The sequence below is a fragment of the Palaemon carinicauda genome, chromosome 18 (assembly GCF_036898095.1).
Source record: "Palaemon carinicauda isolate YSFRI2023 chromosome 18, ASM3689809v2, whole genome shotgun sequence".
Lineage (NCBI taxonomy): Eukaryota > Metazoa > Arthropoda > Malacostraca > Decapoda > Palaemonidae > Palaemon > Palaemon carinicauda.
The window spans coordinates 72,187,637-72,214,166 of NC_090742.1; the positions used below are offsets into that span (position 1 = coordinate 72,187,637).

A 26,530-nucleotide genomic window follows, 5' to 3' on the forward strand; every position below is an offset into this window, starting at 1 on the left:
ATATATCTAAAGTAGGAAGATGTGATGTAGTTCTAAGGGAATAGTATGGGAAATATGTCTGGGTAATAAGCAAAGCTCTACCTCCAGTTTGTTTCTTCATTATGATCAGAGATAAATGTAAACAAAACATTGGTTGCCATTTTTTAACGTGCTTTTTAGCGTGTTTAGGAAACGCATGATATAAAATTGCCTTTAATATTTGTGCCTGTTTTAGTTTAGGGTACTGTAGTACATGCATTAAGTGTTCTGTACATTAAAGGGTAGTTTGTTAACAGTACTACGTACAAGGGAAGGTTTTAAAAGTCTGAATATACATGTTGAATAAATAGGTAAATATGGTGTCACTACTTCGCGGATTTTCACCTATCGCAGCCGCGTCTGGAACCTATCTACCGCGATAAACGAGGGTTCACTGTAAGTTGTTTTGGATTTTGAGTAATTATTTTGTTTATTAAATATAAATAAGGTTGGAATTGAAATAAATTCCAACATTGTTTAAAAACGACCAGACATAATTGCCATCGACCGCTTACCCGAAGGAGTTGCCATCGAACGGTTTCTCGCTAGTGAGAAAACTACCGTCTAATTCAGGCAAGGCCTGCCAGGGGAAATGAACTGGAATGTAAAGAATTTTTCATTCCCCATTAATTTCCGTCTGCTAACCCAACCACTCGAAGTGGGAGGGTGGAGGGAAGATGACGGTTGTTCGTTCGAAACCGAAAGGATCGGTGCTGGCGATACTAGCCTAGCTGACATAGTAATCAGCTGGGAGTGTAGAGTGACATATTAAGTCACGCTTTTGGAAGACCCATTCCGTAGGGAGGGGGGGAGGTTGACCATAGAGCTTTCAGAAAAAAAAATAACTCGGGAAGCGCAACCAAGAGATTCGGCGCGATGAGAACCTACGGGTTCAGAATCTAGGAACTGTGTCATAGTTACTTGTAGAGAGATGGAAACTCCTAGGCAGCAGGCATCCCTCAGGGTTTTTGCACACGCGCGAACACTTGCGCAATGAGAGTCTGAAGACTCTCTGTCATAAGAGTAAAACTCTTGATGATGATGGTCGCGAGCGTAGCGCTAATTGCGCGTGCACGCGAACCCTTTGCATGACGAGTCAGAAGACTCTCTGTAAGAAGAGTAAAACTACTGATGACAATGGTCATGCACATAAAGTTGGCCACACTTCGCCCGACGAGATCGAAAACTTGTCATAAGAGAAAAACTCTTGCGCGCGACGAGAGTTCGAAAACTCTACAAAGAGTAAAACTCTTGAGAGCAAAAACCGAGATGGTTACACGCGACGAGAGTTCAAAAACTGCCATAAGAGTAAAATGCTTGAGCGTGTGCAAACACTTCGCCGCGCGCAAATCGAGATGGTTACCGCACGTGCGTGATGAGAGTTCAAAAACTCTGTCATAGGAGTAAGACTCTTGCGTGCGCACGAAAACTTCGCCGTGCACACACCGAGATATCACTCACACCCAAATAGCCACACGCACGCGCGCGCCCGCCCGGATAGTCGCGCGAACGAAAGAAAGAAGTTCCCCTCGAAGGAGGAACAAGCCTTAGACTTGCTTTTCCGCAGTTCAAGGGGAAGAAGCACAGATTTCGGCAACGAGATAGCAGAAGCAAAACTCGTCGAGCTGTCCTCAATTCTTCCCGAAAGGGGGAAGGTTGCTGAACGGCTGAAGTGAGGAAGCTCTCCCTCGGAAAGGGGGGGGGGAACCCAACTTCGGGGAAGGTTAACACTCCCTTGTAAGGAAAGGTTCTCCAACCCCTGGAGGCGAAACTCCTGGCAGCAAACTATGCTTTCCATCAACAAGCCTTGTTCAAGTTGAAGGTTGACAACGGTTGCTACCACGTAACATGGGCAGCTCACGAGCTACCACATGAAGCGGAGGATAATGAACAGGGCGGCCAAAGCCATATGCCTTGTGTTCTACGTCGCTCCTATCTGTAGAAAAGAAAATAAAAGTTGTGATTAATTACAATTCATGCTCCGCTACACAACATGAACTATTCGGGGAATAAGTCACCTTTCTTGAAAGAAAATTCCTCGAAAGGGAGCTGAACTGTTATAAAACTTCAACTCAAGTAATGAAACAAACACACAGGAGTATTGAGAAACTGCCGACCATCAACGCAGGGGAGGGCAGCAAGGTAGGGGAGTAGTATCAACACAATGACAACTCCCTTACGGCGGAGGCCGCCGGATACGTTGTCAACAGTAATTAAAGTTACAAGTATCTAACAACATAAATATATATTTCCACTTATACATATACAGTATACATGCATATATATGTATAAGATAAATGAAAACACACACAAGAGAAAAAAAATGACAGAGAAACAATCAAAGCAAGTCTTTGCAGGAGAGAACAGCAGCATGTCTGTCCTCTACCGAGCCAAAAAGTAAAGTGGTTACTCAGCCGAGAGGTGTGAGTGAGCGGGGTAGCCAGTCTAAACCCCCCCCCCCCACCCGCTAACTAGCGGATGGGGTAGTTATCCCTCACTAAAATTATCGTAACTCGTCTTTCAGCCACACCGAAAGTATACACCTATAAATAGCGGGGGGTTTGTATTTACGCCGGAACAAACACAAACCATTTTCTTGTTTATGGGTAAATGTCGATGAAAAGGAGCTTCCAGGGAGAAACAATATGAACATCAAGGAAGGTTCATAGAAATAATTTAAAACTCAGATTAAGTCACAACCTAAATCCTATGTATTCAAATACATAATTAAAAACTACATGAGGTTTATTATTCATAAACTTATTATAGCATAAAAAAAAGACTCTAGGAAATAAACTTTTTAATTCTGCAAGATTTTAAGGAAACTTCCTATTACCAGTTATAAAATTTTACATTGAGAAATAAGAGTTTGTAGACAGCATCAATCCTAAAACTATCCTTAAGAATAATTAAAAAAAACCGTACTACTGTATTAAAATCATCAAAGATGAGACTAACATGTATAGTGTAGTCAACTTGAGGTGCCATATCTGCGTTTGTGCCTCCACGCAGGACCAGTCGAGTTGGAGAGTAAGCAAATGCTGCACATGGTAATGCTGCTTGAATCAACAAACTTACACTCCTGGACAGTAAAAATGAGAACTTATAAGTGAAAACTCGGAAGTTCAATAACATAAAAGTACAATTAGACCATATTTTGAAAACTAAGAACAACAATTTCAATGACTTCTCTAAAGTCCTTGAAAAAGTTAGACTACATAAACTAAATGAACGAAGACAAGCTGTTATGGTTTTAATTAGTATAGTATTGTAAAAAATATGAAAAAAAAAGGCTTGGTTCTGCTAAGATGTCAATATTACACTCAAAAGTTGAATACTATTAAAATAATGTATCCTTGATATTCATGACTATATCTAATAAAAAAATCATGTAAATCCACATATAATTATTGCCACAAATATACTGAAAATAAATTTAACTGTTAATACAGCTCTCATCCAAATGTACTTACCCAGCTGTTTGTGTATCTGCCATATGATTACCACCATCAACAGAACCAGGATAAAATGTAATCTCACAAGACCCTATTTGACCTCCTTCAAGTTTACCATTGCACATATCCCGTGTAAGTTGTAGACCTAAATCAAATAAAACAGAATTACTGTATTATTAATCTTAGCATCTGGATATTAAATTAACTTACAACTTACACTAAAATTACAATCATGAGGTACCACAAAAAGAATATAAAAGGTAGTAGGTTGGCCTGAGCACCAACCGCCTGTTGAGATGCTACTGCTAGAGAGTTATGGGGTCCTTTGACTGGCCAGACAGTACTACATAGGACCCTTCTCCCTGGTTACGGTTCTTTCCCTTTGCCTACACAGACACTGAATAGTCCGGCCTATTCTTTACAGATTCTCCTCTGTCCTCATACACCTGACAACACTGAGATTGCCAAACAATTCTTCTTCACCCAAGGGGTTAACTACTGCACTGCAATTGTTCAGTGGCTACTTTCCTCTTGGTAAGGGTAGAAGAGACTCTTCAGCTATGGTAAGCAGCTCTTCTAGGAGAAGGACACTCCAAAATCAAACCATTGTTCTCTAGTCTTGGGTAGTGCCATAACCTCTGTACCATGGCCTTCCACTGTCTTTGGTTAGTTCTCTTGCTTGAGGGTACACTCGGGCACACTTCTATCTAGTTTCTCTTCCTCTTGTTTTGTTAAAGTTGTTATAAGAAATATTTATTTTAATGTTGTTACTATACTTAAAATATTTTATTTTTCTTTATTTCCTTTCCTCACTGGGCTATTTTCCTTGTTGGGGCCCGTGGGCTTATAGCATCCTGCTTATCCAACTAGGGTTGTAGCTTAGCATTTAATAATAGTAATAATAATAATAACAAATTTGAAATATTGTTACTGTACAGGTATATATGAACATACAGTATGAGACTTGCATAAAACCAACTTGAGGTTGATAGCTTTAGAGCAAGATGAACCAGTGTTAGTCTCTTATGAAACCGATCATTCCGTACCAGATGGTATGGGGATAGGAAGGTTGCATCTCGGTGCAAGATCCTTTGCCCAACAATCTGTTGTCAGTAACATTCATTTGTTGGGGATCATGAACGTTTAGTCCGAGGTTCTTGGATGTGTGAAGGTGATTGTGCCAACTCTTGTGCATATGGAGGCGATCATGACAAGTCTTATTTGCACTCGGGATTTCGTATGAATGATGTTCGTGCAAGTGGTTAACCTGGTAATTGTGGGCTATGCCATGAGCATGTAGGATCAAGTGATGGCAATCTTGTGCGCTTGAACAATCTTTTGATCGTGCCCGATTTTATGTTCATGCTGGCTCTTTACTGCGTGCTGATTCTTATGTCCGTGCTGGTTCTTTTGTGCATGCAAAATCTGTTCATGCACGTGCTGGTTCTTACGCACGTGGAGTCGTTTTCGTTAATCGTGAGCATTCTTTCAAATGTGTGGCGGGATCGTGAACTCAAGAAAAGATGACCAAAGAGGTAATTGGGATTGTAGGCATTTTGATGATTGTGCTCATCAGCCTTTGTCTCGTTGATCGTCATCTTGTTGAGATTGTTGCACTTGCACGAATAGGAATGTCTCGTGGAGAACAGGAACGACAAGCAGCCTTCATCATGTGTACTTGTGGGGAAGGCGCTCTTTGCTTATGAGAGCCAGTAGACTGGTCGGAGAAATAAACCACCTCAGGAGAACTCATCAAGGCAGCCCGCGGTCTTATGGAAGTTAGTGCGTGTGGAGAAGGGGTCACAGAGGTGTTCTGGGAACGTTCCTGGCAAAAGAGGGACGAGAGCATGGCACTGTGTCCTGACCAACAGCACCAGCATCAGACCTCAGGGGAAATCTAGGCACTGGAGGACTGGGGATATGCCTTACGGTCCCGTACCACAATACCTTCCCGGGTAAGGGTATTCATAAAGCGTTGATCCTTTCATGAAATCATGCTGGGGAATAAGGTGATATTTCTGTTTGTGGACATTGTTGTAATGTTGGTGTATTGCGCTTTGAATTCTGTGGTCCAGAATACATCCTAAGAGTGTTGTGGTAGTGTGTCCAATGTGTAGTCTTTTCTGCGTGATTTACACATCTCCTAGCATGAGAACTTATAGACTATGTTTGAACATGCTTCCTTTGGTCGTCTTGGGGTGGTATTATTCCTTATTAAAGGGACACTATCAGGTTGGGGTTGGTATATAGTTCAAGTTCTACTTTCTGATAAAGGGCATTTGGGATAAGACCTTGAGTGATGATTCCTTGCAAGGCATGGCATTCCCTTCATAAGCTGATTCAAAGTTAGGTTGGTGGTATATGATAAGGTTCTTTTCATTAGTTGCCAGTGTTATGGGCTGTCGAGTTTAGTAGAATTTCTTTAGTATAGCCTCTGCTATCATGATGTCTGAATATCCGATGTTGGTTAGGAGCTGTCAAGCTCAGTTTGTTTTGGCATGCAAGTCTTTCGACGCTGTGCATAAATGCTCTTTTGACATAAGCACTTACTACTGACATTTTGTATGCTTTGGGGCATTCACCTCCTGAGTTTATATATCTTCCTACATCAGTTGATTTCGTGTATGTTACACCATTAGTTTTGAACTGATATTCTAGCTGTTTAACTAGGACGTCAAGGAAACGGAAGTCTTCTATTAACTGTATTACGTTGTCAAGTCGGGCACAGAATTTCTCCAGAGTTTGTCCGCAATTTCTTCAGTTTCTTCATTTCCATCATGATATGCATCGATATAGCATACGTAGATTTTTAGCTTTTTGTGTTCCCTGAAGGCCTTTTCTTTGATGGTTGCCATAAACTTATTTACATTTAGAGTCCCAAGAGGAGATCCCATTGTTACAACTTATAGTTGTTGAAATAGTTGTCCATGGTGAGAGAGAAACAGATCATCCATAGTAATGGACCTCAACATCTCCATAAGAACATCCTCAAATATAGGTAAGGGTTCCATACTGAATCTGTAAACTCTATCTAGCATTATGCTTATGGTTTCCTTGATGGGGGTGTTTGTGAAGAGGTTCTTCAGATTGAGAGAAGCAATGTCTTCTTCGGTCCCTTTTCTTGTAACAAGTCAATGAACTCGACAGCTGATTTAAACGAGAAGTTGTTAAGTATCTAAGGAATGAGGATATAATCTAAAACCTTTGCTATCTTGAGGGTAGGCGAATTGATCAGAGAGATGATAGGTCATAGTGGTCTCTCTGCTTAACAAATCCCTGCAAGAAACACATTGACGCCACTAAGGCAATCACCTTCAATGGAAATTGTATCGGTGAGAATCTGTCTCTAACACATAAAGGACAGTGGTGGGACACAGACTCGGGATAATGCTAACAAGAAGGGCAAGGACTCTCCCCTTAAACTCAGCAGCAGCAGACAATCCTTCCCACTCGCAGAAAAATAAACAGAAACCGTAATGCTGTCAAATATCCCTCACACCCAACAAACTGCGAACAATTATCTGAAAGTCAACACATATTAAAACCCCAGCTAATGATGCTAGTGAAGATCTCAGTGGCCTGGCAAGTGGGTGGTGCATCCCTGTTAGTTACTAGTGACACCTCATTAAAATTTCAACAGTCGCCTTCCAGCCACGCTGAAAGCATACTCCTATTATATAACGAGGGTTTGTATTTATTAGGAATAAACAAGAAACTCAACTTTTCAGTGGTCTGGTCTTTCATTAAACAAGATATAAGTAACAAAGATCCTATATGTAATCTCGCCTACATATGAACATTAAAGATATCCCATAGGATTTCTAACCAAAAGCTGACTTTGCTTTATATCCATCATAAAATCCAAGATATTTATCAGCAAAATAAATCCTATAATAAAAGATAACCAGAAAAAATACAATAATAATTATGCTAATAACTACAGAGCCCTAGTAAGTTGATGGGTTACTATACTGCATTGCTAACCTTTGCCTTTCTGAGTTTTTATCATTTTATTCACAATTATATTTCATGTTTATATGGGTTACTTATTACAATAATTGTTCTAATCTTTTATTAATCCTATATCTAATGAGGAAAATTCTTATTCAACTTAACATGCATGAATTTTTCAGTGACTATTCTTAAACTTCTGCTTCCTTTTACAGTTTTAGAATAATTCATGAGCAATTCACAATCTCACAGCAAAAAATATTTCTGTGAAACTCTGACATGCTTATACAAATGAACAAAAAAACTGTAAATACAGTAAGCTATATTATACAATAAACCTAAAATAAGTTGATTTCGATGAACTGCTTTATTATAATGATACATTTTAAATAAAAATACCCAAAACCAAACTAAATTGTCTCCAAGATCATAATAATGTCATGTAATACTGTACCTGTTAAGTGTTGTGGTCGTAAACCGGGATTTGGTCTTCCTGCTCGAACTTTTGTAACATTTATGGGAATATTTTGGACAGCACTCAGTGCAAGGCCCATTCGTAGAATCTGGCCTCCCTGTAAACAGCAATGAGGTATAATTAAACCTTACTTGGTCACTACATGTTAAAATAATGGTCTAAAATAAAAAAAATTCAAGAATCATTTATTTTTTCTAACTATACAAACCAGAGTCCTTTAAAAGTTTAGAAGTCACTCGTGAATGGCAGAGGCAAGGGATAATGACAGTGCCCAAGACCCCTCTCCACCCATCCTAGGACCAGGGAGGAGCAGGCAAGGCTCCTGATGACTCAGCAAGTACACCTATAGGCTCCCCAAACCCCCATCCTTAGCTGACAAGAATGGCGAGGTTACAGACACTACCAGACACTATGAGCTTAAGTGGGACTCTAACCCCAGTCAAGTAGATCATCAGACAGGGATGTTACAAATAGGCTATCACAACCCAAAGAGTACAATCTAAGCAAAGCTGGAACTCGGCAGTTAAAATTTGTTCCCACTCAAATAGAAACCTACGGATAAGAGACATACTTAAAAGGGAAGAAACTCCTACAACCAAGCTAGCTGTTTTAAAATCCTATGATGTCAGAACACTCGGACCTGTAGGTGTAAAAGTGTTGACTTTTATCCACCTCCTAAAAACCAGCAAAAAATTTCTAACATGATAGGTTATGTTTCTGTCAAAAAGATAGACCTGTCACAGAAAAACCTATACCCTAAAGAGGATACATCTGAAATGTATGGCCAATTTACGGAAATCGATTGTATACATTACGTTCATCCTGCCCCTCGTGAGGAGGAATGGGGGAAGATACTTCAATATCTATATGAATAGAGAAGATGCTCGGTGCAGAAGCTTACCAGCATCAACACAGCAAATAACATCAGGATCCTCGCACCCAAAGGAAAGGAAGAGAAAAAGAAGAAAAAAGGCCAGACATTCATACCTCTAATCCTAGACTTACGTCACAACTGCTAATCTTAAATGAGATGTTTCTTATCCAGTGAAAAAGTCAAGGTTGCTATGCAATCAGCCAAGCATTTACCACTGGTCCCTGAGAGAAGTCCTGCAGACAGTGGGCAGTGAAGGTTATTTGGCATTTCCAACCACCAGACTTCAAAACTTGTCCCACAGATAGGATCTTCCTAAAAGCTAGTGTTGAAGCAATCCCTCAGACTTCTGTGAGCATGGGCTTAATCAAGTTCCACTGGATCCCCAGCCAGCGATGGATATGCTCTGTTAATGGTGTCCCGATACCAGAAGGATATGGTCTTCTTGGAGATCTTGAAACTTCCTGTGCTAAAGAAGCGATTTTGGTGCTGCAGTCTGAAGGACCGAGTGCTTCAGGTAGCCTGATACCATTTGTGAGACACATCCAAGATGCCATCTTCATTCCCTTAGACAGAACTGATATCCTACCAAGGATGACTTATTATTATTACTAGCCAAGCTGCAACCCTGGTTTGAAAACCAGGAATAATAGCCCAGTGAGGAAAGGAAATACAGTATATAAATTACATACAGAGTACAGTAACAAAAAATTAATATAAAATACTCTAAGATCAGTAACATTGAAACAAATCTGTCATATATAAACTATGAGAGGAGACTTGTGTCTGCCTCTTCAACATAAAAATATTTTCTGCAAGTTTGAACTTCAGGAGTTCCTACAATTCAACTACCTGATTAGGAAGATCATTCCACAATCTGGCCATGGCTGCAATAAAACTTCTAGAATACTGCAGTGTATTGAGCCTTATGATGAAGAAGGCATGGCTGTTAGAAATAACTGTATACCTAGTAGTACATACCAAATGGTACAGTCTGCGAAGAGCTGAATACAAAGGATAGTCAAGAGGTTACAAAAAAAAAACTTATGCAACATGCATAAAGAAGTAACTGAACAACCATGCTAAAAATTAATATGACAAATTCAGAGATAATGTGTGTTATTTATATGGATTATCTTTCAGCAGAGCTGGAAGGTAGCCATTAGACTTAAAAGTGCGAGGTGGCAACCCTGCCTAACCACTGTAGTGGGTAGGCAAGGGGTGATTGGGGGGTACTCAACCACCCATATTTACTCGCACATCGTTGAGCTATGTCATTTCTTTATTGCAGGCAAGACTTGTCGGGGGACAGGTGATGGCAGGACAATTTATATAAATAACTCCAGGTTTGTACTAGTTAGAGAAATATACAAATTACCTGTATCTCCAAATTTGTCATTTGTTCCCAGACTAACAAACCTTACATTATTTATGTGGAGGACTCGCTCTTAGGAAGGTGAAAGTCCGACTTCTGGCTTAGTCATTGACCCAGGTTTACCTAGTACAGTATTTGACTAATCGAGGGAAACCTTGCCATCTGGGCAACTCAAATAGTTATGAGAGGCAGCATATGAACATCTAGGTAAGAGAATTTAGAGTTTAAATAGGAATTAAAACCAAAAGACATTTCCCAATGCTCACCTTGTGGGAACCAAAAGAGACTATTCTAGGCCACACAACAGAAATGGTTATTACATACAGAGGTTGAAGCCAGCTTGCAGAGGGACCCATGGAGCTGTACCACAAGAGAGGGAAAGATGAAGAAAGGGAAAAAGCCGGACATTCATCCCAGACTTAACCTGGGTAACCAATGCCCTCAACCATCTGCTACTTGTCCAACAAGGAGCCCGAGGCATTCTTAAACCACGTGTTGAGCAGTCACCACAGGACCAATAGTAAACATACCGGGTCTCCTGTGGGTCACGTCTTGTAAATAGTCAGCGGTGAAGGTTGTTTGACACTTCCACAAGCCCGCTTCTAATACCTGCTACACAGAAAAGTTGCACTTGAATGCCAAGGACGTACTGATGCCTCCGACATCATGAGCTCTTGGTTTCGAGCTGGAGGAGGGTCGGTATTCAAAGCACCGTCTATGACCCTGCGAGTCCATGCCAAAATAGTGCTCTTAGTAATCCTCCTCTTAATCCTTCCTGAGCTAACAAATAAAGATGTCAGTCCGGGTCGTGGTACTGCAGTGTGTAAAATAATATCTCAAACTCCTCACTGGGCATAGTAACAATTGATCTGGGTCATTAGTTACAGAAAGTATACAGTATTATTAATCTGAAAGGGCCTGAATCTAGGGTCCAGTACCCCCAGATTTTGAGTCTTTATAATGAACTCAGGGACGAAGCAGTGTCACCTTCCCCCATCCCTGTGAAAGGGCGAAGTCGTACGAGATACCATGAAGTTTGCTAACTCTCTTTGTTGAGACTAAAGCGAGTAGGAACGCAGTCTTCAAAGTGAGATTACGATCTGTTGCATGGCGTGATGGTTCAGAGGAAGGTCCTTTCAAGGATCTCAAATGCAAACCCTGTTCCAAGGAGGAGATCTAATCTCCGACTGGGGGCAAGTGATCTCAACTATGTTTGGGTAAAGGAAACTCTAATGAAGAGGAAATATCTACTCCCCTCAGTTTAAAGGCAAGGATTAAGGCCGAACGATAGCCTTTCACCACCGAAACAAAGCTTTTCCTCCCGAAGGTATACAAGGAACTCCGCTATTACTGGAATTGTGGAATAGAGTGGAGAGATATGCCTCATATACAGAGGCAGAGGACTAACACAAGTAGCTGGACATCCTCTTTGCAACTTGTTGTGAAAAGCCTCTATGAGAGAGGAGATGCTGGATAGACTCCAGGTGTGAAGGCACAGACAGAGGACAGTCTTGTGAAAAATGTTCGCGTGTGTTTTTTTTTTTGAGTAGATCTAGTCGTGGATGTAATTCTCTAGGGAGATCTACTAGAAGTTGCAGAAGGTCTGGGAACCATTCTGCATGATTCCATAGTGGAGCAATGAGGATCATCATTAGATTGTTGGATGCTCTGGTTTTGTTGAGCAGTCTTCTCATCAGACAAAACGGGGGGAAAAGCATACACGTCGATGTTGTTCCCCCGTTGTTGGAGTGCATACCACCATAGAGCCTGAGGGTTCAGAACTGATGAACAGTACAGCGGGACCCTGAAGTTCAGAGACGTTGCGGACAGGTCCACTGTCAAGCTCCTGTTACGCTGGAGGACCACTCATGCTCGCTAGCAGAGGCGGTGAGGGCCTCTGAACAGAGGCAGCTTGAAGCATTGGAGAACGTGCCACCGCAGTGGAACGCGTCTGAGAGCGTCGGATAGGAGAGCGCTTAGCTAAAGCACCCCAGGCAGCAAAGGGCGCTGTAGAACATTGCTTGGAGGTTGAATGAGATCATCTACCCTTTCCTCGTGAAGAGGAACACTAAGGCCTTCATCGTGAATGCTCTGTTTGCGAATGTAAACATTCTGTTCGTTATCGTGAACGGCGCGAATGTCTAAAGAGTCTAGCTTGTGAATGTGAACGTCTGCCTCGCGATCGTGAATATAGCCCTCCAGATCGTGAGTGTCACCCTCATGACAGTGAGCGCCGGCCCCATGATCTAGATCTTCAAGATCTAGAACGAGAGCGTCCGGATTTAGACCTAGCGTCTAGCTCGTGATCGTGAGCTTTTAGCTCAGGAGTCAGAATGCCTTCTAGAAGAAGAGCGCCGAGACCGTGATAACCTTCGGTCCTGTGAGCGAGTCTCACCCTTGCAAACGGCTAGCAGATGGAATGCTAGCCGCTTTAAGATCATCTTCACCTGCAGCAGGAAGGAGGTTAGCTTGCGAGCTGAAACCATTCCTGTGGGGAGAAACAGAAGGCTGAGAGTTAGGAGAGGAGAAAGTCCCAGGAGAGGAGAAAGTCCCAGGAGAGAGGGTTCGTCGTCAGCAGGAGGCCGTTGGAGGGGCGAACACGAGCGATTGCCTCGTCCACGCGTGGAAGGGCCAGGAGAGGGCGAAAGGTGGACCCCGCATACGTCCAGAGCATAAGATGTTGAAGGTTCAGGAGAGGGATCCTTCCTAGCACCACGCTGAAGGAGTTGCAGCAATGCTTCCTTCGAAGAAGAAGTAGAAACCCCCAAAGACAGCCATGCCTGCAACACATCTGCAAGTGAAAATGGTTCCCTGGCAGCTGGAGGTGAAGGTGCTCCACTAGGGGAAGCAAGAACACTCCCAGTACCCCAGGGTTGCCACTGAGTTATCCAGTCTGCGCTACTACTCGATCGCAAGAGAGGAGGAGCTTTGAGAAGAGATTTAGGCTTGCATGAAGGAGGAGGCTCGTGCTTTCCTCACCCCCAGAGAGAGAAAGATCACACTTAGCCGCCTCCTTCCTGCGGCGTCCAAATTTCTACTACTGGGAGGCAGGCCACTCCCTACACTTGTTGCAGGGCCCTGCTCACAGCGATGCACCCTGAAGGTCGTACATAAGGTGTGAGGGTCGGTATCAACCGACTACATGAAGGTACCGTTAGCTGCGCCCTCGCGACCAGGACATGTTCGCAATGGAACATCGGGGAAGAAGCACAGTAACACCTAGAAAAGAAAAAGCAAAGTTAATGGCCGCGCTACAAGCCAAAAGATAAAAAGTGACGTAGTTCACCAACGTGTGAGTAGATATATGTGGCTGGGTACCCCACCAAACCAACCCCTGCATATCCACTACAGTGGTTAGGCAGAGTTGCCACCTTGCACTTTTAGTCTAATGGCTACCTTCCAGCTCTGCCGAAAAATAACCCACATAAGTAACGTTAAGGTTTGTTAGTCTGGGAACAAATCTAGATCAGGATTAAGAAATTTAATAGACCGCAAGCTCTTGTCATACAAATTAACATGAGATTCAGCGACTGAAGACCAGACAGGAGAACAATATTCAAAACATGGCAGAATGAAAGAATTAAAACACTTTTTCAAGATAGAGATTGATCACTGAAAATATTAAAAGAATTTCTCAATATGCCAATTTTTTGTGCAGCTGATGATGAAACAGACCAACTGTGTTTCTTTAAAGTGAATTTGTTGTCAAGAATAACACCTGAAATTTTAAGACAGCGTTAAAGAAGCATTATTAATGCAACACTGCATCATCAAAAAGATGAAGAGCCACTGTCTTTGACCTACTTACAATCATACTTTGAGTTCTGTTAGGGTTCAACTTCATGCCCCATAATTTGCACCATAATTTTAGCTAAATCTCTTATTAAAGGGATTCAGCAATGCCACTCGACATCATTCCAATATAAAAAAAATTATATTTTGATTATAAAATAAATTTTTGAATATACTTACCCGGTGAATATATAATAGCTGACGTCTCCGACGGCTCGACAGATTCCAAAAACTCGCGAGCGATCGCCGTGAAGGTTGCGGGTGTGACCACCAGCGCCGACTATCGGCCAGATACCGCATATACTTGTAAACATCTCCAGTTCTTCTCAGTCCCCTAGGTCTCTATCGGGGAGGAAGGGAGGGCCTTTAATTTATATATTCACCGGGTAAGTATATTCAAAACTTTATTTTATAATCAAAATATCATTTTTAAATATTAAACTTAGCCGGTGAATATATAATAGCTGATTCACACCCATGGTGGTGGGTAGAGACCAGTATTAATACAATAAAGGCGTATATGCTCAAGAGTTTTTGACAATTATTCAAAAAACAGACTTAAGTATAGGTACCTGGTAAGGAAGCAGACTCTGATTATTACTCTGCCTCATTAGTCCGCTATCCTCATGAAGCCCAGCAATCCTCTTAGGATGCCGAAAGACTCCCAGGATCTGCTATAACCAGGGTGAACACCCCTATAACAGGACCTCATCAATACCCTTAATCTGGGCGCTCTCAAGAAACAATATTTTGACCACCCGCCAAATCAAAAAGATTGCGAAAGACTTCTTAGTCTCCCGTACAACCAAAAATAAGATTAAAAATTTCAAGAGTAGATTAAAAGGATATTGGGATTAAGGGAATGTAGTGGTAGAGCCTTCACCCACTTCTGCACTCGCTGCTACGAATGGTCCCAGTGTGTAGCAGTCCTCATAAAGAGTCTGGACATCTTTCAAGTAATATAAAGCGAAAACCGACTTGCCTCTCCAAAAGGTCGCGTCCATAATACTTTTAATGGATCTATTTTGCTTAAACGCTACAGAAGTTGCTATCGGTCTAACTTCATGAGCCTTGACTTTAAGTAAATTATGATCCTTCTCACTTAATTGAGAGTGTGCCTCCCGAATCAAAAGTCTAATAAAATAAGACCACGCATTCTAAGACATAGGCAAAGAGGGCTTTTTAACGGAGCACCATAAAGCCTCTGAACAACCTCGTCGCGGTTTAGTTCTGGATAAACAAAAATTAAGAGCTCTAACGGGGCACAGCACTCTTTCAACTTCATTCCCCACAATCTCAGAAAGACTGGGGATTTCAAATGATTTAGGCCAAGGACGAGACGGAAGTTCATTCTTGGCCAAAAAAACCAAGTTGAAGAGCGCATACTGCTTTATTAGCGGAGAAACCGATGTTCTTGCTAAAAGCATGTATCTCACTAACCCTTTTAGCCGAAGCCAAGCTCACCAAAAAAAAGTGTCTTGAGGGTAAGATCCTTCAGGGAGGCTGAATTTAATGGTTCAAACCTGTCTGACATAAGGAACTGTAGGACCACGTCCAAGTTCCAAGCAGGAGTCGAAATATGACGTTCCTTGGAAGTCTCGAAAGACTTAAGCAGGTCTTGGAGATCTTTGTTATTAGAAAGATCCAAACCCTTATGCCTGAAAACAAAAGCTAACATGCTTCTGTAGCCTTTAATGGTAGATGCAGAGAGGGAGCGACCGTTTCTCAGATAAGGCAGAAAATTCACAATCTGCACTACAGAGGCACTTGGAAGAGGAAATAGAGGAGGACTTGCACCAGTCTCTAAATACCTCCCATTTCGACTGATAGATCCTGATGGTAGAGGATCTTCTAGCCCTCGCGATCGCTCTAGCTGCCTCCTTCGAAAAACCCTCGAGCTCAAGACAGTCTTTCGATAGTCTGAAGGCAGTTAGACGAAGCGTGGGGAGGCTTTGATAAAATCTCTTTACGTGAGGCTGTCGCAAGAGATCCAGCCGTAACGGCAGACTTCTTGGAACGTCTACCAGCCATAGAAGTACCTCTGTGAACCACTCTCTCACGGGCCAGAGTGGAGCAACCAATGTCAACCTGGTCCCTTCGTGAGAGGTGAACTTCTGCAGCACCTTGTTTAGGATCTTGAAAGGTGGAAAGGCATAAACGTCCAGGTGAGACCAGTCCATCAGGAAAGCGTCTATGTGGGCTGCCTCTGGATCTGGAACTGGAAAGCATTAAGTCGAGAGCCTCTTTGTCAGAGAAGTCGCAAAAAGATCTATGGTGGGTTGACCCCATGTCATCCATAGCTTCTCGCACACAGTCTTATGCAACGTCCACTCCATGGAGATGACTTGTCCTCTTCTGCTGAGGCAGTCCGCCAAGACATTCATTTTTCCTTGCACAAATCTCGCCAAAGGAGAGATGTTACTTGCCTTAAATGGAGTTCCTTCTGATCCGTGGATCAAAGACCCGAGCATTCCAGACTGTCCAGTGGAGCTCCCTAACCCAAATCCGATGCATCTGAATACAACACATGGTTTGGGTTCTTGATAGCAAGAGAAAGACCTTCTCGAAGTCTGATGTTGCTGTCCCACCAAGTCAGACATGTCTAGACTGAGTTGGAGATTGGGAAAGCGATACTCTCTAAGCCCTTCTCCTTGTTCCAATGGTTTAGGTGAAATTGGAGAGGGCATAGGTTGAGTCTCCCCAGAGAGATAAACTACTCCAGCGATGAGAGTTCCCAAGAGGCTAGTTCAAACTCTTACAGAGCAACTGTTTTTCTCTTGCAAGTGAAGGACTTTTAACAGAGCTTGTTCCATTCTTGTGGGAGACGAAAAGGCCGGAAAAATCAGACACTGTATCTCCATTCCCAAATAAAGAATAGTCTGGGATGGGGTACTGTAAGTTACGACTTCTCTACGTTCACTATGAGACCTAGCTCCTTGGTTAGGTCTAATGTCCATTAGAGGCTCTCCAGACAGCGATATAATGACGACGCCCTGATTAGCCAGTCGTCAAAATAAAGGGAGGCTCTGAATCCTCAAAAAATGTAGAAAGCTTGCTACATTTTGCAAGGGCCTTGTAAAAACCAAAGGAGCAGGAATGAGGCCGAAGTACAGTGCTCGACATTGGTACATTACTTTCCCGTCCACAAACCTCAGATGTTGTAGAAAGTTTGGATGAATCGGGATGTGGAAGTATGGATCCTGAAGGTCGAGAGAGACCATCCAGTCGCCTTCCCTTACTGCTGCCAAGACAGATTTGGTAGTCTTCATCGTGAAGTTTGTCTTGACAATGAACACATTGAGCGCACTTACATCTTAAGTACTCCTGCAGTGAACGTGGCTGCCAGATCATTGGAGCCATCCCTGATAGCCTTGTTCCTGCAGTGAACGTGGCTGTCAGATTATTGGAGCCATCCCTGATAGCCTTGTTCATGCATGACATAATTGTACAGCAATACATTGACAGCTGGAGAGACCTTCTTACTTAAGGCTCCCAGGGACCAATCCAACAAATAAAAACTTCAAACGCTCGAAAAAACTCCTAACAGGAGATGGTCTAGCTCTGAAGCCGACCATAAAATCTTGGAGCGTCTCATGGCCAGGCGACGGGGAGAGTCTATGAGGCTTGAGAAGTCTCCCTGGGCAGAGGCAGGAACTCCCAAGCCGAGAACTTCTCCCGTGTCATACAGACGCTCGCTCTAGAAGCCAGTTTAAAAGGAGGGAAAGCAAAGGCTGTCTCCCCCAAACTCCTCCTGGTGATCAACCAGTCGCCTAGCAAACGTAAAGCTCTCTTAGAAGAGCGAGAGAGCACTAGCTTAGAAAACGACGGCTTCGAAGTAGCTAGGCCTAGCATAAACTCTGACGAAGGCGAACGAGGAGCAGCAGTTACAAAATGGTCCGGAAAAAGATCCTTAAAAATCAGCATGATTTTTTTAAGTCCATAGAGGGCTGAGCAGCTTTAGGCTCCTCTCCGTCTGACAAAGTCCCCAAAGGAATATCAGTAGGAGGAGGAACAGCAACTTCCTCATCTGAAGGAACCTCGTCCGACAATTGCCGAGTCTCATGAAAAGGAGAGACCTGCCGCGGCGGCAACGCTTGACAGGCAATGTCAACAAGCAAAGGAGCAGCAGTAGCAGTAGAGGAAGCGACGTCACGCCGCTGCTGAAAGGACTGAAATCCTTGTGACTGACCAACAACAACAACTGAAGTTGATTGACGCTCGACGTCACATCGGAACTGTCTTGACTGCATAGACTGAGCAGGCAAAACAACCTTCGACTGCGGTGATTGACGCTCAACGTCAAGTCGAGGCAACTGAGCCAGTCGGCGAACGTCAGGTCGGGGCTGCGGCGGCAGCGGCTGAACGCCAACACGAGACTGCGGCAGCAGCTGAACGTCAACACGAGACTGCGGCAGCGGCTGAAAGTCAACACGAGACTGCAGCGAGGGAGGATCCATGTCACGTGACTGACGTGAAAAACTACTGACATCACGTTTCAAAGTACAAGAAACGTCAGCACTAACGTCAAACGGACGAGTAAATGCTCGTTTGGGCGGCTGACGGCCAGAGTCTCGTTTAGCGTAACGGCGACTCGAAAGCGAAGGTTCATCGTGAACCTGCTCAACGTCATACTTCTCCTTAAGGGAGGCAAGCTTAGTCTGCATGTCCTGCAGGACAACCCATTTAGGATCAACGGGAGTCGGAACGGGCCGAGACGACGGTAACGTCTGTGTTGGCAAAACATTGCCTTTACCGCGACCCTCGGACCCCGTGTTACGCTTGCGTTTAATAGGCCAACAGTCTTCCGACGACTGCAAAGGGTCAGAGCTGTCCCAATGGCTACAGCCAGGATGCTGGACCTGTCCTGAAGGGACTGACTTTCGCTTCAAGGGTCTAGAAACCTTGCGCCAAGGTTTCTTTTGCAAAAAGTCTTCGGATGACGAGGAGAACACAGTCTCACCCGTCTTATGGTAAGGGCGATCTTGACGAGAAACGTCCGATACCAAAGAGGGAACGTCTGTACGTTGGTTAAAGCCTCTCGTCCCCTTAAGTCCTACGACATTACTTCTCCCTGGTGCAGGGGAGCCTGAAAGAGGTCTCGGACTAGGGGAGCGACAAGCACGAACAAACGAACCCTCCGCAACACAGAACATGATTTTTTTTTTTTGCACTTACTTCACTGATATCGTATTTTTCAATAATTTCACATTAGGCATGAATAAAACTGATCTCTACCTGAAGCACGCAATTCTCCCTTACATCAAAAGGTTATAATTGCGAAATGAGTCGTATAATGTAAGCACATTAGTACAAAATGAAACACACATGCAAAAATCAATAAACATATACATATATATCGAATAAAACGGAAATATATAAAGTTAAAAAGGATCAGTGACTGGGGAGGAGACTAAACACTAGTTCACTAAAGACTACGTTTTCAATCTCTCACCGTACAGTGCCTTGGGACGAGAATAAAAACTAAAAACGTTTTATCCTCTCTCCCCGTACAGAGACTTGGGACGAGAGTAAAAAACTGAATCGAGAACAACGTTACTCGCTCCCAAACTCCTTGTACAGAGACTTGGGACGAGAATAAAGATCGGATCGTTCTCTCTCTCTCTCTCTCTCTCTCTCTCTCTCTCTCTCTTGTCACACACAAGAGAATTGCCCACTCACCCTTCGTCAATAAACAGGTTAATTGACCAAAGGAAAAAACTGAAAGGACTAAGAAATTGAAAATTAACAAGTTCCTTTAAATTAGTATCTAAAACACTTCAGTTTGAAAGAAGAATGAACAAAACGTCAAAATCGATTTACTCTTTCTGCAAAGTGAAACCGTGATTCTCTCTTTCTCTATCGTAACGATAGAGCGCAAACTGCGTAGCATAAATAAACCAAACGTTAGTTCATCTTTGAAAAAAAAACAGCACGAAGACTATTCAAAGAATATATTTCTTAAAATATTTTCTAAAAAATATTCATTTCATAACTCTTACAGAGCAATTTATTTGAACTTAACAAAAATAAAAGTTGAATGGGCTCAACGTTGTTTAACTTCGTTTTCCAAGTTAGGACCGCCTACAAGGAATAGGTAAAGGCCGCATATAAACAAAACATAAAATTTATCTTGATGTTTAGTATAAAAGGAAAGCTAATCGAAGAGGCCTAATAAAGGCGGGTGAGATATAAAATATATAGAGGAAAATCTATAAATATCAACAATAATTTATAACGTGATAAAATAATTACTAAAAGCCTTAAACACACTTCCGTACACTGAGGGAAGGGTCGGCCATCTTTACTCTATGGAAAAACCAGAGATAAAAAAAAAAAGCAAGGGCAAAACACTTTTCCTCTCCTTTCAAAAGCATTTCTTTTGAAGATAGTATTGAATAATCCAACACGGTGAAAGCAATAAAACCAAAACCAAGTACTTCACCAATTCGGTAGAAAACTCGAGGTCATAAAGCGAGTGGAACCAACTTGTCGACAAGACCGACAGAGAAGAACTGGAGATGTTTACAAGAATATGCGGTATCTGGCCGATAGTCGGCGCTGGTGGTCACACCCGCAACCTTCCCGGCGATCGCTCGCGAGTTTTTGGAATCTGTCGAGCCGTCGGAGACGTCAGCTATTATATATTCACCGGCTAAGTTTAATATTTAAAAAAAATAGTTCACTCTGAACTTGATTTAATATCTTCTCTGTTCATAGCTAATCAGTAGTACACAATCACACGCATATGGACTAGAATCATTACTGAGAGTCTTGTAAGATTTTTGGTGATCAATCTATTCTTAAGAAGGGTTTTAATTCTATCATTCCACCTTGTTTCGAGTATTGTTCTCCTGTCTGGTCTTCAGCTGCTGATTCTCATCTTAATTTGTTGGACAGGAACTTATGGTCTATTAAATTTCTTATTCCTGATCTTGATAAAGTATTAATCTCTGGCACCATCATTCAGTTACAATGGTTCGTTACATATGTTGCATAAGATTTTTCCGACCATCCTTTGCATTCAGATCTTCCCAGACGGTACTATCCTTTCGTAATACAGTACTAGATATGCAGTTAATTCTAATATACATGCCTTCATCATGAGGCTCAATACTACATAGTATTCTAGAAGTATTATTCCAGCTGTGAACAAGTTGGGGAATAATCTTCCTAATCGGGTAGTTGAATCAGTTGAACTTCAAAAGTTCAAACATGCAGTAAATGTTCTTATGTTGAACAAGCTAGCATAAGTCTCTTTTTATAGTTTATATATGAAAGATCTATGTTAATGTTATTACTGTTCTTAAAATATAATTTTCCTTAGTAAAATAAATTTTTGAATATACTTACCCGATGATCATATAGCTGTCAGCTCTGCTGCCCGACAGAAAAAACCTACGGGCGGAATACGCCAGCGATCGCTATACAGGTGGGGGTGTACATCAACAGCGCCATCTGTCAAGTAGGTACTCAAGTACTCGATGTCAACAAAGAACCAATTTTCTCCTCTGTTCCACTGGGTCTCTATTGGGGAGGAAGGGTGGGTCCTTTAATTTATGATCATCGGGTAAGTATATTCAAAAATTTATTTTACTAAGGAAAATTATATTTTTCAATATCAAACTTACCCGATGATCATATAGCTGATTCACACCCAGGGGGGTGGGTAGAGACCAGCATTACATGTTGACATTATGAGCTAAGTATTCCGTATTTCATTTTAGCAGTTAGGCTATTCAAAATAACAAGCATAAAATAAATAAGTACCTGGTAAGGAAGACGACTTGAACAATTACTCTGCCTTTTTAAGTACGTCTTCCTTACTGAGCCTCGCGATCCTCATAGGATGCTGAGCGACTCCTAGGAGCTGAAGTATGAAGGGTTGCAACCCATACTAAAGGTCCTCATCAAAACCTCTAATCTAGGCGCTTCTCAAGAAATGATTTTGACCACCCGCCAAATCAAGTAGGATGCGAAAGGCTTCTTAGCCTTCCGGACAACCCAAAAATATTTCAAGAGAAAGATTAAAAAGGTTCTGGAATTAGGGAATTGTAGTGGTGGAGCCCCCACCACTACTGCACTCGTTGCTACGAATGGTCCCAGAGTGTAGCAGTTCTCGTAAAGAGACTGGACATTCTTAAGATAAAAGACGCGAACACTGATTTGCTTTTCCAATAGGTTGCGTCGAATATACTTTGCAGAGATCTATTTTGTTTAAAGGCCACGGAAGTTGTGACAGCTCTAACTTCGTGTGTCCTTACCTTCAGCCAAGCTTGGTCTTCCTCATTCAGAAGGGAATGAGCTTCTCGTATTAACAGTCTGATAAAATAGGATAAAGAATTCTCTGACATAGGCAAAGATGGATTCTTAACTGAACACCATAAAGCTTCAGACGGGCCTCGTAAAGGTTTTTAAAATAGAACTTAAGAGCTCTTACAGGACATAATACTCTTTCTAGTTCATTTCCAACCATACGATAAGTTTGGAATATCGAACGATATTGGTCAAGGCCGAGAAGGCAGCTCGTGTTTGGGTAGAAAACCAAGATGTAGAACATGTAGCCGTTTCGGATGAGAATCCGATGTTCTTGCTGAAGGCATGAATCTCACTGACTCTTTTAGCTGTGGTTAAGCATATCAGGAAAAGAGTCTTAAAGGTGAGATCTTTCAGGGAGGCTGATTGAAGTGGTTCGAACCTGTCTGACATAAGGAATCTTAGAACCACGTCTAAATTCCAACCAGGTGTAACCAAACGACGCTCCTTCGTGGTCTCAAAAGACTTAAGGAGGTCCTGTAGATCTTTATTGTTGGAAAGATCTAAGCCTCTGCGACGGAAGACTGATGCCAACATGCTTCTGTAACCCTTGATAGTGGGAGCTGAAAGAGATTGTTCTTTCCTCAGAAATAAGAGGAAGTCAGCTATTTGAGTTACAGAGGTACTGGTCGAGGATACGGATACTGACTTGCACCAGTTTCGGAAGATTTCCCACTTCGATTGGTAGACTCTAAGGGTGGATGTTCTCCTTGCTCTAGCAATCGCTCTGGTTGCCTCCTTCGAAAAACCTCTAGTTCTCGAGAGTCTTTCGATATTCTGAAGGCAGTCAGACGAAGAGCGTGGAGGCCTTGGAGTACCTTCTTTACGCGTGGCAGACGTAGCAGGTCCACCCTTAGGGGAAGTGTTCTGGGAACGTCTACTAGCCATCGAAGTACCTCGGTAAGTTATTCTCTCGCGGTCCAGAGGGAAGCAACTAGCGTTAACTTTGTCCCTTCGTGAGAGGCGAACTTCTGCAGTACCTTGTTGACAATCTAGAACGGAGGGAATGCATATAGATCTAGATGAGACCAATCTAGTAGAAAGGCATCTATATGAGCTACTGCTGGGTCCGGGATAGGTGAGCAAAGTATTGGGAGCCTCTTGGTCATCGAGGTTGCGAAGAGATCTATGGTTGGCTGGCCCCAGGTGACCCAAAGTCTCTTGCATACATCCTTGTGGAGGGTCCAATATGTTGGAATTATTGTCCCTTCCTACTAAGACAATCTGCTATGACATTCAAGTTGCCTTGGATGAACCTCGTTACTAGTGAAAAGTCTAGACCTGTTGAACAGGAGAGGAGGTCACTTGCGAACTCGTACCATGTCAGAGAGTAGGTCCCTCCTTGCTTGGAGATGTACGTCAAAGCAGGGAGTTGACCGTGTTCACCTCCACCACTTTGCCTTGAAGGAGAGACCTGAAGCTTTTCCAGGTCAGACGTACTGCCAGAAGCTTCTTGCAGTTGAAATGCATTGTCCTTTGACTCGAGTTCCATAATCCCGAGCATTCCCTACCGCCTAATGTCGCACCCCAGCCTACGTCCGATGCGTCCGAGAAGAGAACGTGGTTGGGAGTCTGAACAGTCAGGGGAAGACCCTTTCAAAGGTTGATAAAGTCCTTTCACCAAGTCAGACCAGACTTTATCTTTCCGGAAACCGGGATCGAGACCGCTTCTAGCGTCTTGTCCTTTTCCAGTGAAAAGCTAGATGATACAGAAGAGGACGGAGGTGTAGTCTTCCAAGTGACACAAATTGAACCACGGATGACAGTGTCCTAACCAGACTCATCCACAGCCTGACAGGGCAGTGTTCCTTCTTCAGCATCTTCTGGATGAATAGCAGGGCTGGGGGTTGATCGTCTTGTTCAGCAATGTCCTCATCAGAGGGTTCCTCATCCGAAACTGATGAAGAAACGGCAACGGAGTGGGCAACGTCTGACTCGCTGAATCCGGTCGCACTGGTGGATGCGTGACGGAGCCGGACACAAGATCATGGTACTGCTGCACAGTCTGTGAACTGTCAACCATGGGGACGCGAGGAAGTACAGCGTCAACCCGAAACTGTCTAGACTGTCTGGGTTGTGCAGTCAACCCCCTACCGGGTTGCTGAGGTTGCCGCACTGCGTCACAACAAGTCACCTCTGCTGGTTGTTGAACGTCTTCCTAGTGACACACTGAACGTCCACAACCACCTCCGAGAGTCGCTTAACGTCAACGTGCGACTGGCAACCCACACTGGGTCGCACCGGTGGAGGAACCATCTTAACTGGCGGACGTGAGTAGGATACCTCAGCGTCAACAGGGCGTACAACCAACCGGTAGGAAGGTTGTTGGCTAGAAGGTTCTTCTCCGTAAAAAATCCTCTATCAAGGACTAAGCTTGGACTGCATGTCTTGCAACAAAGCCCATTAGGGTCTATGGGAGCAGGTGTGGCAACAGACGGGGTTAGCGACTGAAGCGGAACCATTTACCATCCCTGGAAGCATTGTTATGCTTTAATTAAAGTCCATAGGAGGCTAAGCAGCTTAAGGCTCCTCTCCAAATGACAGAGTCCTCAAAGGAATATCAGAAGGAGGGAGAACAGCACTTTCTCATCTACAGGAACCATGTCCGAGAAAAGCCAGGTTATCTCAGTGAAGGTCTCACTGGTGCATAAGCAGCAGACCAGAAGGCAACGTTATGTAACTGCTTGACAGTCTGTGAACTGTCAAAAACTGAACTGTCAACCACAACAGGTGCGTGAGGACATACAGCACTGGTGCATTAGTAGCAGACCAGAAGGCAACGTCATGTAACTGCTTGACAGTCTGTGAGCTGGCAACAACCAAAGCTGTGTGGGGAAGCCTCAACTCCTGACTGACTAGTCTGCTGCGGGCGAGTGGCGATAACCACAGTGGGTTGCGGAGGCTGACACACCGTGTCAAAACACGGCAGCTTGTGGTAGCTCACGCACGGCAACGGAGTGCTCCGTGTGTCTGTGGGAGTCAGCATGCGTCTGGCAGGGTCGACTGCGCATGGGTGGAGGAGCTCTCACAACAAGAGTGTGGGAGCAGGCAGCCATGCTGGGCGCACAACCGTGGCAGGTTGTAGGCAAACGGGTGCATCGTCAACCTTCTCCGCAGTCGGAGTGTGGGAGCAGGCAACAACCAAAGCGGAGTGGTGGTGCGTGGTGGGGACTGCCGTGGGTTGCGGAAACTAACGCATCGCGTCAAAACACGGCAGCTTGACTCCACCTTCCCACTGCTGATGCGGTAGCTCACGCATGTTAACGGAGGGAGCCGCACGTCGGCTAACGTTAACATGCGTCTGGCAGGGTCGATTGCGCATCGGAGGTGGAGCTCTCCGCAGCCGGAGTGTGGGAGCAGGCAGCCTCAGCGTGAGCTGGGCGCACAACCGTGGCAGGTTGTAGGCTAACGAGAGCAGTGTAAACCTTCTCCGTACGAAACTCCTGCATAACCGCAGCTAACTGAGTCTGCATAGACTGCAGTAAAGACCACTTAGGGTCTACAAAAACGGCAACAAACGGAGCTACTGTCCGTTGTGACTGAGGGTCTAAAACAGCTGGTGCGGCAACAGACGGAGTTACTGCCTGTTGCGGTACCACCTTGCCTCTCTTGGGAGGTGTGCAGTCGTCGGATGACTGCAGCGAGTCCGAACTGACCCAGTGGCTACACCTAGGCCGTTGGACTTGCGCGGAAGGGACCGACTTGCACTTAAAAGCTGCAAGATTTGGTCCATGGTTTCTACGAGAAACCTCTTCCGCAGACGAGGAAAAAAAAAAAAAATGGGCTCTCTCGTCTTTGTGTGGGTGGGGCGATCTCACGTCGGCAACGTGTGTAGATACGCCCGAAACCACGGAGGGAAAAACGTCTGTTCGTCGATCAAGGCCTGTGGAACCCATAAGTCGTTCGACATTACTTCTCCCCTGGGCTTGGGAGCTTGTAAGAGGTCCCGGACTAGGTGAACAACTGGCACGAACAGACGAACCCTCGGACGCAACACTGTAACACTTTGCGCATATCACTTTATCACTTTTGATTTTCTGTTTGCACTTATTTCACTGAAATCGAAACTTTAACTGATTTCTACCTGAAACACGCAATCATATCCTTCATTAAAAGGTAGTAATTGCGAAAACAGTTTTACAATGCAACAGAAAAACATAAATAAAGATAAAGAATTCAGTGGCTGGAAAAGAGACTAAACACTAGATCCAATAAACTACGTTTACAATCTCTCACCGCATAAAGCCTGGGAACAAGAATAAAACTTCTAGAAACGTTTT

General features: G+C 43.6%; 1 protein-coding gene across 1 annotated transcript in view; it reads right to left on the minus strand.

Annotated features, from left to right (window-relative positions):
- The window catches only part of Rtca (RNA 3'-terminal phosphate cyclase), an 89,128-nt gene that overhangs the window by 58,690 nt on the left and 3,908 nt on the right, over positions 1-26,530 (minus strand). The window contains exons 2-4 of the mRNA XM_068392520.1: positions 7,879-7,996; positions 3,492-3,618; positions 2,977-3,100 (exon numbers count right to left, since the gene is read on the minus strand). Coding sequence (XP_068248621.1) covers positions 2,977-3,100; positions 3,492-3,618; positions 7,879-7,996 — 369 coding nt within the window. The remainder of the gene's footprint in view (positions 1-2,976; positions 3,101-3,491; positions 3,619-7,878; positions 7,997-26,530) is intronic.